The following is an 11,103-nucleotide window of genomic DNA, read 5'->3' as shown; positions in this document are numbered from 1 at the left end:
AACTGCAGTTCCTCCTCCGGTCTGAGTATGACGTGCTACCAACACTAGCAAATCTCCACCGATTGCCGCCCATGTGGACAGAGAGGAACATTACAGCGCATTCTTACCTCTTGTCTGGTGACCTTAGCACAGGGAAGATATATATGGCGCCACAATCAAGTCTTAAGGGAGTTGGAAGATATTATGGAAAGAGAAAGAAAAATAAGGTCAATCACACAAGGTCCAGATATACACAGATTAAGTTTGTGAGGGAAGGTGAAACACCACTACCTGCATCACTGCAAAGAACTTCCGGAATTCTTTGTCAGGCAGTAGACTGGAAACTGGCGGTAGATCTTAATCAGAGACTAATCTTTCCGGACATTGTACGAACCAGCCTTCGGCCGGATATGGTTCTCTGGTCGTCAACGACAAGAATGTTCATTGTCATAGAGCTGACAGTTCCATAAGGAGTCGAGACATCTTAGCTGTACACAAGGGGACCGACAATATTCCCTAACCCAAGGAGACCGACAGTATTCCCTGACACAAGGAAACCGACAATTACCCCTAACACAAGGAGACCGACAATATTCCCTTACCCAAGGAGACCGACAATATTCCCTAACCCAAGGAGAGCGACAATATTCCCTAACACAAGGAAACCGACAATATTCCCTAACACAAGGAGACCGACAATATTCCCTAACACAAAGAGACCGACAATATTCCCTAACACAAGGAGACCGACAATATTCCCTAACACAAGGAGACCGACAATATTCCCTAACACAAGGAGACCGACAATATTCCCTAACCCAAGGAGACCGACAATATTCCCTGACACAAGGAAACCGACAATATTCCCTAACACAAGGAGACCGACAATATTCCCTAACACAAGGAGACCGACAATATTCCCTAACACAAGGAGACCGACAATATTCCCTAACACAAGGAGACCGACAATATTCCCTAACACAAGGAGACCGACAATATTCCCTAACACAAGGAGACCGACAATATTCCCTAACACAAGGAGATCGACAATATTCCCTAACACAAGGAGACCGACAATATTCCCTAACACAAGGAAACCGACAATATTCCCTAACACAAGGAGACCGACAATATTCCCTAACACAAGGAGACCGACAATATTCCCTAACACAAGGAGACCGACAATATTCCCTAACCCAAGGAGACCGACAATATTCCCTCACACATGGAAACCGAAAATATTCCCTAACCCAAGGAGACCGACAATATTCCCTCACACAAGGAGACCGACAATATTCCCTAACACAAGGAGACCGACAATATTCCCTTACACAAGGAGACCGACAATATTCCCTAACACAAGGAGACCGACAATATTCCCTAACACAAGGAGACCGACAATATTCCCTAACCCAAGGAGACCGACAATTACCCCAACACAAGGAGACCGACAATATTCCCGAACACAAGGAGACCGACAATATTCCCTAACACAAGGAGACCGACAATATTCCCTGACACAAGGAGACCGACAATATTCCCTAACACAAGGAGACCGACAATATTCCCTAAGCCAAGGAGACCGACAATATTCCCTCACACAAGGAGACCGACAATATTCTCTAACCCAAGGAGACCGACAATTATCCCTGACACAAGGAGACCGACAATTATCCCTAACACAAGGAGACCGACAATTACCCCTAACACAAGGAGACCGACAATTACCCTTAACACAAGGAGACCGACAATTATCCCTAACACAAGGAGACCAACAATATTCCCAAACACAAGGGGACCGACAATATCCCTATCCCAAGGAGACCGACAATTACCCTTAACACAAGGAGACCGACAATATTACCTAACCCAAGGAGACCGACAATATTCCCTAACACAAGGAGACTGACAATATTCCCTAACACAAGGAGACCGACAATATTCCCTAACCCAAGGAGACCGACAATATTCCCTAACACAAGGAGACCGACAATATTCCCTAACACAAGGAGACCGACAATATTCCCTAACACAAGGAGACCGACAATATTCCCTAACACAAGGAGACCGACAATATTCCCTAACACAAGGAGACCGACAATATTCCCTAACACAAGGAGACCGACAATATTCCCTAACACAAGGAGACCGACAATAAACCCTAACACAAGGAGACCGACAATATTCCCTAACACAAGGAGACCGACAATATACCCTAACACAAGGAGACCGACAATATACCCTAACACAAGGAGACCGACAATTACCAATAACACAAGGAGACCGACAATATTCCCTAACACAAGGAGACCGACAATATTCCCTAACACAAGGAGACCGACAATATTCCCTAACACAAGGAGACCGACAATATTCCCTAACCCAAGGAGACCGACAATAATCCCTGACACAAGGAGACCGACAATTATCCCTTACACAAGGAGACCGACAATATCCCTATCCCAAGGAGACCGACAATTACCCTTAACACAAGGAGACCGACAATATTCCCTAACACAAGGATACTGACAATATTCCCTAACACAAGGAGACCGACAATTACCCCTAAAACAAGGAGACCGACAATATTCCCTGACACAAGGAAACCGACAATATTCCCTAACACAAGGAGACCGACAATATTCCCTAACACAAGGAGACCGACAATATTCCCTAACACAAGGAGACCGACAATATTCCCTAACACAAGGAGACCGACAATTACCCCTAACACAAGGAGACCGACAATATTCCCTAACACAAGGAGACCGACAATATTCCCTAACACAAGGAGACCGACAATATTCCCTAACACAAGGAGACCGACAATATTCCCTAACACAAGGAGACCGACAATATTCCCTAACACAAGGAGACCGACAATATTCCCTAACACAAGGAGACCGACAATATTCCCTAACACAAGGAGACCGACAATATTCCCTAACACAAGGAGACCGACAATATTCCCTAACACAAGGAGACCGACAATATTCCCTAACACAAGGAGACCGACAATATTCCCTAACACAAGGAGACCGACAATATTCCCTAACACAAGGAGACCGACAATATTCCCTAACACAAGGAGACCGACAATATTCCCTAACACAAGGAGACCGACAATATTCCCTGACACAAGGAGACCGACAATTATCCCTAACCCAAGGAGACCGACAATTATCCCTAACACAAGGAGACCGACAATTATCCCTAACACAAGGAGACCGACAATATTCCCTAACACAAGGAGACCGACAATATTCCCTAACACAAGGAGACCGACAATATTCCCTAACACAAGGAGACCGACAATATTCCCTAACACAAGGAGACCGACAATATTCCCTAACACAAGGAAACCGACAATATTCCCTAACACAAGGAGACCGACAATATTCCCTAACACAAAGAGACCGACAATATTCCCTAACACAAGGAGACCGACAATTACCCTTGACACAAGGGGACCGACAATATTCCCTGACACAAGGAGACCGACAATATTCCCTAACACAAGGAGACCGACAATATTCCCTAACACAAGGAGACCGACAATATTCCCTAACACAAGGAGACCGACAATATTCCCTAACACAAGGAGACCGACAATATTCCCTAACACAAAGGAGACCGACAATTATTCCCTACACACAAGGAGACCGACAATATTCCCAAGGAGAACCCCGACAATAACACAAGGAGACCGACAATATATCCCTAACACAAGGAGACCGACAATATTCCCTAACACAAGGAGACCGACAATATTCCCTGACACAAGGAGACCGACAATATTCCCTAACACAAGGAGACCGACAATAATCCCTAACACAAGGAGACCGACAATTACCCCTAACACAAGGAGACCGACAATATTCCCTAACACAAGGAGACCGACAATATTCCCTAACACAAGGAGACCGACAATATTCCCTAACACAAGGAGACCGACAATATTCCCTCACACAAGGTGACCGACAATATTCCCTAACACAAGGAGACCGACAATATTCCCTAACACAAGGAGACCGACAATATTCCCTAACACAAGGAGACCGACAATATTCCCTAACACAAGGAGACCGACAATATTCCCTTACACAAGGAGACCGACAATATTCCCTAACACAAGGAGACCGACAATATTCCCTAACACAAGGAGACCGACAATATTCCCTAACACAAGGAGACCGACAATATTCCCTAACACAAGGAGACCGACAATATTCCCTAACCCAAGGAGACCGACAATATTCCCTAACACAAGGAGACCGACAATTACCCCTAACACAAGGAGACCGACAATTATCCCTGACACAAGGAGACCGACAATTATCCCTAACACAAGGAAACCGACAATTATCCCTAACACAAGGAGACCGACAATTACCCCTAACACAAGGGGACCGACAATATTCCCTAACACAAGGAGACCGACAATATTCCCTAACCCAAGGAGACCGACAATAATTCCTGACACAAGGAGACCGACAATATTAACAGCACAAGGAGACCGACAATTCCCCGAACACAAGGAGACTATTCCCTAACCAAGGAGACCGACAATTATATTCCGTGTTACAAATCGACACAAGCTATTTAACCACTTCATCACTGCAACGTCTCACTCGTAAAGATGTTTGGAAGTTGTACCGACAGACAGTTTGAAATTCTCTCGACATGACCATAGTGATGTTATCACCGAACGCATTGTGTATGTATACGTGGATACAAGTTACAACGGGTAATTTACACCTTTAAATGAAAAAATAGCAAAATAAGAGAATGGACTAGTAATTTGATGGTAGGCTGATAAGTCCACAGGTCCAGCTATCCTCGTCAACTTTACCAACCAGAGGATATAAAGAAATATCAGTCACAGATGCCTAGAATAAGATGTCGTCGACCACATGATCACATACCACATCAGAAACTGTTTGTCTGCATAAATTTATAACGACACATTATCAAAAATACCATATATCTATCATCGATGAAATATCCGTTAGCACACAATCTAGTGCCAAACACACTAGATACGATCATTAACACTACTTACAAGGAGAAAATCAAAGGGGCATGTTTTCATACAAAATGCTCCTTTTTGACAAAACCAAAGTAATTTGATCAGTTCTAGGGGGAAGAAAAACTAGCCAATCACAGGCTGATACGCTCCTCTTTAAGATTACAACGGAGCGACATCCAGCATCAGTCATTACAGTATACCGTTATGTGACCTCGAGATTCGTTTGATGCACATCAAAGGATTAAACAAGCCTTTTTGTCTTGTCCACAAGGTGTCGCACATGGAACCTTTAATTTTGCCACATGTTCCAGGAGACCGAAAGTGATCTTAACCACTGGAGTATCGATGATGGACTGGTTCATTATTGGACAGAAATCAAGAAGGAGTGGAACACTTCAATGATAAAACAAATGTAGAATTTATTTAATTCAAAATGCGAATTAAATACAATATATAAAATTACATCAAATTATGGTTTCCATATGTTATCAACATGTCACAGATGTATGTATATATCAAATATCAAAACATGTGTTTAAAAAAAGTGTATAAAAATGTATATACGTAATAAGTTAAAATCACGACAATACATAAAGGACATCTTCACATGGACACTGACCCCACCAAGGACAACAGCACATAGACATAAACATCTATAATATATGACACGTAAAAATTCTAGCAAAGCGTAAATAGATGACAATAGGAACTATATCACCGCACGTACTCACACACTAATAATCAGGTGTTCAGAGACGTGTCATTCATAGAGTCGTAATACATATCACTATTGTCTGAGACATATTGATAAATAAATTAACACATACTTATTATGAGATATGATATGGGATGACCACAGTGTTTCGAGATCAAAATAAGTGCTGGATTCGTAAACGTTGCATTTCTCATCTACTTGTATACACCATTAACCAGATATCGGTGAAAACTGTCCAATATAGACCTCACTCTTTTTATCAATCATGGTGATTAATATAATCTACTTTGGATAAATTTCCTGACTGGAAAAGTGTAGGTTAGGTTGGTGTAGCTCTGCCTGATCTACTGATTTTTGCTGAGGTAAGAGTCAATTGCAGTAACGTGGAGATGCATGCTCTGGAGTAGACGATAAGTATCCTTGACGATGAGGTAATCCCGTTCGTGACGGACCCTTTCATTCAAAGTGTCTCTTACATCTTGTGTCATCACATTAGGGGATACGTAATTGATGTGATTTCCAGAATTTCTTATGAGTCTTTGTTTCGTACACAACACGTTTAGAATACTTCTCTCAATTTCTTGAATATCGTCTGCGTATGTTGCTACGCTTCTATCGATGTATGTCTCGTCAAATTTAACTTCTTCCAAGAAAACCAAAACTTGAGAGAGCTTCTCGTAGTTCGACAAGTGCGTTAGATTTAACTGAAATATAGAAAATCAAAATTATCAATTTCATCATAAAATTTGATTTTTGATATAAAACTGATGTAATCATTTCCATTATATCTAATATACATAAACGTACGGTAGAAATCGCAATAACGATAAAGAAAATTTGACTTACGTTTGTGAAAGAGCTTTGTATTTCTTGTGAGGTTATAGTAACCTTAGGCATTCCGTCACATTGCAAAGTATTAAGATGAGAAATAACTTCCCTCCTTGGGAATCTCTCAGATATCTATAAGGTGACATAAAGAGGAACATGTAACAACACACAATATGAATTGTATGAGAAGCGGCGAAACAAACGCTCGGTAAACAAATGACAAACAGACGACAGAAACGAGAAAAAAATAGCATTCTTATAGAATACACAGCTGTTACGTATAGACAGTACCTAATGAAGCTAACATTCCTACTATTAGAAGGAATAGTGAAACGACAATCTTGAAATAAATTCGAGTTGATGAGAAAGTGAAGGGATACCGTCTTTTCGATAAGAATTTATCCTCTCATAAAACGAAACGCTCTTTATTTGTCTTATATGCTAGGAAACTTTCACATCGTTTTCTTAAAATGTCCATGCCTGTACTCTATACAAATAGCAGGCGAAAATATCAGCGTAAACATTTCGCTTCCCAGCAACTGTCTTTCCTATATAACATCCAAGACATAATACTTTAAGAAAGAGTATCAGAGAGAGTCAAAGTTCAAAATATTCATTCTACTTACGTATTTATCTTTCAGTGACTCTGCTGCTGTCTTGGCGGTTTCGAGAGCAGGAAGCATCCCCGCCACTAGGACTTCAGGGGTCGCTGTTGGGGGACCACCGCCTGGTAATCCTAATACAGAACCCAAGCTCACGCCACATGGACTTCGCCACCTTTCCTCGCTCTGAGCTCTAGCTGACCCGAGACATAGCACCAGGACAACAACTATTAAGCCTGTAAATTGGGAAAATATATCAATGAAACATGCTGAGTTTTTCTTACTTATATTGTCCACTCCATGAAAATATGTTTCGTAAAACAACACGACAAATCAACAAACGTGAGGTATTTTGAATGAGTCAGCAAAATTGACATTTTAGCTATGATATTCTTGTTTATGTGTTAGCTACTAGAATATATTGGATTTTATATAAAAATCTAACTATGTATTTTCAGATGGGATACTACCACCAATACGTTCATGGATGCCGCATTACGACACCCGATCACGATTAATCAATACGTTTTTTGACACAATGTTTTTACCTTTAGTGATATGTTTTACAAGGGATAAAAAACCATGTGTTGCTCCTTCCATCCTATTGTATTCAATAATTACTGTACGTATATTTTCTGGCAGTTCGATATGTACTTTCTGTCAGACCTAGAGGTAATATGTTTAAATCTGATTTTGTAAGACCTTAAATACTTTTCAATTCGGCTTTTCCATCATGTGTTGCCATGTTTTTCAATCCGACCCAATACACCCTACGCGGTTTTTGTTTGGAAATTTTCACTAGGTAAGGCCCTTAGTTTCTATTGGCCAAAGCAAGAATCTTACAATAGCTATATTTTTCCTGTGAACTAAACAAAACGTATTCGCTTAGGATTGACAACTCTTGTATTTACTATAACTAGGATATGGAGGGAAATCCTAGGATTTTACCACAACCGGAAACGTGTCATACCTTTACAAAGAATGTGGGTATGTGTGATTAACCATTCAAACTCATATGTACAATGTATTAGATGAAAGGCATATATACTATAACGTTGTGAAATAAACCTCTAAACAGAAAGGAGGCCAACACTTTTAGCAATGTAATCCCATTTAGTATGTAAATGAATCTCTCTCCGGAAGAGGTCCTTACCGATACAAATAGGCAGATGCTTTTATGAAACAGGGACAGGCGTGCGCCAGCTTACTTTCCCATTGTAACGATAATTGATGACAATTTGACAGCTAAGCCTCGAGCGCTATCTATGCTTGTGTTAACCCGTCGTCAGGAAGTCACGCGTACATTTATTACATTAAAATAATAGTACATAACCAATATACATTTGTGCTTTTATATTTAACTACGGTAAAGATGTTTGGCTTATGGATTATTATTACAAATATCATTTAAGATTATATATATTTGTAAGTCAATGGAATAAACTGCTCTGTTTGTATTAAGAAATTAGGAAATTACTCACCCTTAAGACTATATGATGACGTCAACAAAGTGATGACTGTTTACTTTCTCCCAAGAAAATTTGCAATATACTTGTATATCATCTAGAAAGTCATTGTACTCTAAACTTAAGTTTAGTGTTTTGAATTAGTAGTGAAATCAGTCAAAAGCGTGCACTTGATCACCTGCATCTTTTCCATTCACTCTGCGAATACGTATGTAAAAATGCATTTGAAGTGAGTGCATAGGGTGCAATACGTCAAACGTTTTATTATGGACAGGTAAAAAATGAAGTTGAATGTAAAGAATAGAAAATTTTGCTGATCAGAAAGTATACCCAAAACCTTGAAATACATACTTTCTTTACGATAGGTGCTAGACCTTCTTGTTTGTATAACAATTATTCTGAATGAAGAATAAAATCACCCGAAGATCGTGGACATTATGGTGGAACGTTATCATAAACGGATAAAGATATTTATTTCCAGATTAGAGAGGAGTGACCTCCTATGAGACTTGTCTTCGTTGCCTTGTCTTTAATTAAATATGAATAGCATAAACGTGCGTAAATCTAATTTAATTTTCGCACTCAAAGTGATCGCCATATTTTTTGTGCATGACGTCATTTACTTAAGTAGTGCGAAATTGACATCGGAAATAAGAATTTTCTGTTTGATATAACTTTGATATAAATAAAAAATTGAAGAAGAGATGACGAAAAGAATGTTTCATGCCGGTATATGTTATGAAACATAACTATGACAACGTAAACATGAAATAAGAATTATTTGATAATCAAAAGTATTTAAACGTCACATGGATTGTAAATATTACAGTATATAAATAACATATCATGGTTATAGTGTTAATAGTGAAAACGACTACACAGTACCCTTGTATCGAGCCGAACGATATATAATTCTTATGTTAAATTAATACAGCCGGAAGTCTAATTCGTACAGCTGAAAGTCTAGTCCATACAGCCGGAAGTCTAATTCGTACAGCTGGAAGTCTAGTCCATACAGCCGGAAGTCTAATTCGTACAGCTGGAAGTCTAGTCCATACAGCCGGAAGTATTATTCGTACAGCTGGAAGTCTAGTCCATACAGCCGGAAGTCTAATTCGTACAGCTGGAAGTCTAGTCCATACAGCCGGAAGTCTAATTCGTACAGCTGGAAGTCTAGTCCATACAGCCGGAAGTATTATTCGTACAGCTGGAAGTCTAGTCCATACAGCCGGAAGTCTAATTCGTACAGCTGGAAGTCTAGTCCATACAGCCGGAAGTCTTATTCGTACAGCTGGAAGTCTAGTCCATACAGCCGGAAGTCTAATTCGTACAGCTGGAAGTCTAGTCCATACAGCCGGAAGTATTATTCGTACAGCTGGAAGTCTAGTCCATACAGCCGGAAGTCTAATTCGTACAGCTGGAAGTCTAGTCCATACAGCCGGAAGTATTATTCGTACAGCTGGAAGTCTAGTCCATACAGCCGGAAGTCTAATTCGTACAGCTGGAAGTCTAGTCCATACAGCCGGAAGTCTAATTCGTACAGCTGGAAGTCTAGTCCATACAGCCGGAAGTATTATTCGTACAGCTGGAAGTCTAGTCCATACAGCCGGAAGTCTAATTCGTACAGCTGGAAGTCTAGTCCATACAGCCGGAAGTCTAATTCGTACAGCTGGAAGTCTAGTCCATACAGCCGGAAGTCTTATTCGTACAGCTGGAAGTCTAATTCTTGTTTATCTATATATTTTAACATAACTGGCTTTACACCGTTATAATAATCTTTCCGCAGTTCAGCAGATGAGAAATGATACACTGGTACGAAATTGATCAGGATGGGTAAAATTTGCAAAAAAAAACAAACAAACAAACAAACAAACAAACAAAAAACACCCTTGTGAATAGCACTTTTTTAAATATAATCCTTTTAGTATTCGTCATTGGCACTTAGAGCATTAGAGACGATTGTAGAAAATCCAAGGATATTTAAAGAAATGTGAAATTCTAGATGGGAATGTGCACTAGCCCCACACTGAAATAAATTTTGTAATTATCATCTATACGGTTTATGATAGAATAACGTCACGTGCATGTGTTTACTCCGAATCATGGTGCTATTCGGGAAAAAATAAAATAAAGTTTGACGCGTTGTTGGCACTACCTATCTGGATTGACTAAAAATCATAATTTGTATAGTCTATAAACCAGCTAATGATCGATATAAAGTTATATTTGAATTGATATTAATAATTTTGTTAAAAACATACACAGATTCATTCTGACGGTAGACATTTTTATAACGGATTATTTACAGACATGTAACGGGAACAATGTAAAACATTCAACACACATCATCCACATTGTCACTTATCTAATCATTCATACAAGTAACATTTAGTACACATATACATTCACTTATATATACCTATATACAAACGTGTTATTGATATAGACGCGGTTCTCTGAGACTCTTCTCACATTGAACCTGTT

The 11,103-nt window shown here is 39.7% G+C and overlaps 1 protein-coding gene across 1 annotated transcript; it reads right to left on the bottom strand.

Annotated features, from left to right (window-relative positions):
* Positions 1–6,067: 6,067 nt before the first annotated feature.
* On the bottom strand, positions 6,068–7,898 carry LOC132556560 (uncharacterized). Its single transcript, XM_060220971.1, has 4 exons — positions 7,865–7,898; positions 7,178–7,389; positions 6,570–6,683; positions 6,068–6,427 (listed from the first exon to the last, which is right to left on the bottom strand). Exons 1-4 carry the CDS (start codon positions 7,896–7,898, stop codon positions 6,068–6,070), a joined length of 720 nt encoding a protein of 239 aa, XP_060076954.1.
* Positions 7,899–11,103: the final 3,205 nt, after the last annotated feature.

This window comes from Ylistrum balloti, unplaced genomic scaffold (assembly GCF_031769215.1).
Source record: "Ylistrum balloti isolate Yb309-2 unplaced genomic scaffold, AGI_CSIRO_Ybal_v1 Utg370578, whole genome shotgun sequence".
NCBI lineage: Eukaryota > Metazoa > Mollusca > Bivalvia > Pectinida > Pectinidae > Ylistrum > Ylistrum balloti.
This window is presented reverse-complemented; position numbering and strand designations above follow the sequence as displayed.

Coding starts and splice junctions, on each gene's coding strand:
- LOC132556560 (XM_060220971.1), bottom strand. CDS start 7,898: ATGGCAACACATGATGGAAAAGCCGAATTGAAAA. Junction 6,684..7,177: donor AGTCACTGAAAGATAAATAC/GTAAGTAGAATG, acceptor GTCACCTTATAG/ATATCTGAGAGATTCCCAAG. Junction 6,428..6,569: donor TACAAAGCTCTTTCACAAAC/GTAAGTCAAATT, acceptor TCTATATTTCAG/TTAAATCTAACGCACTTGTC.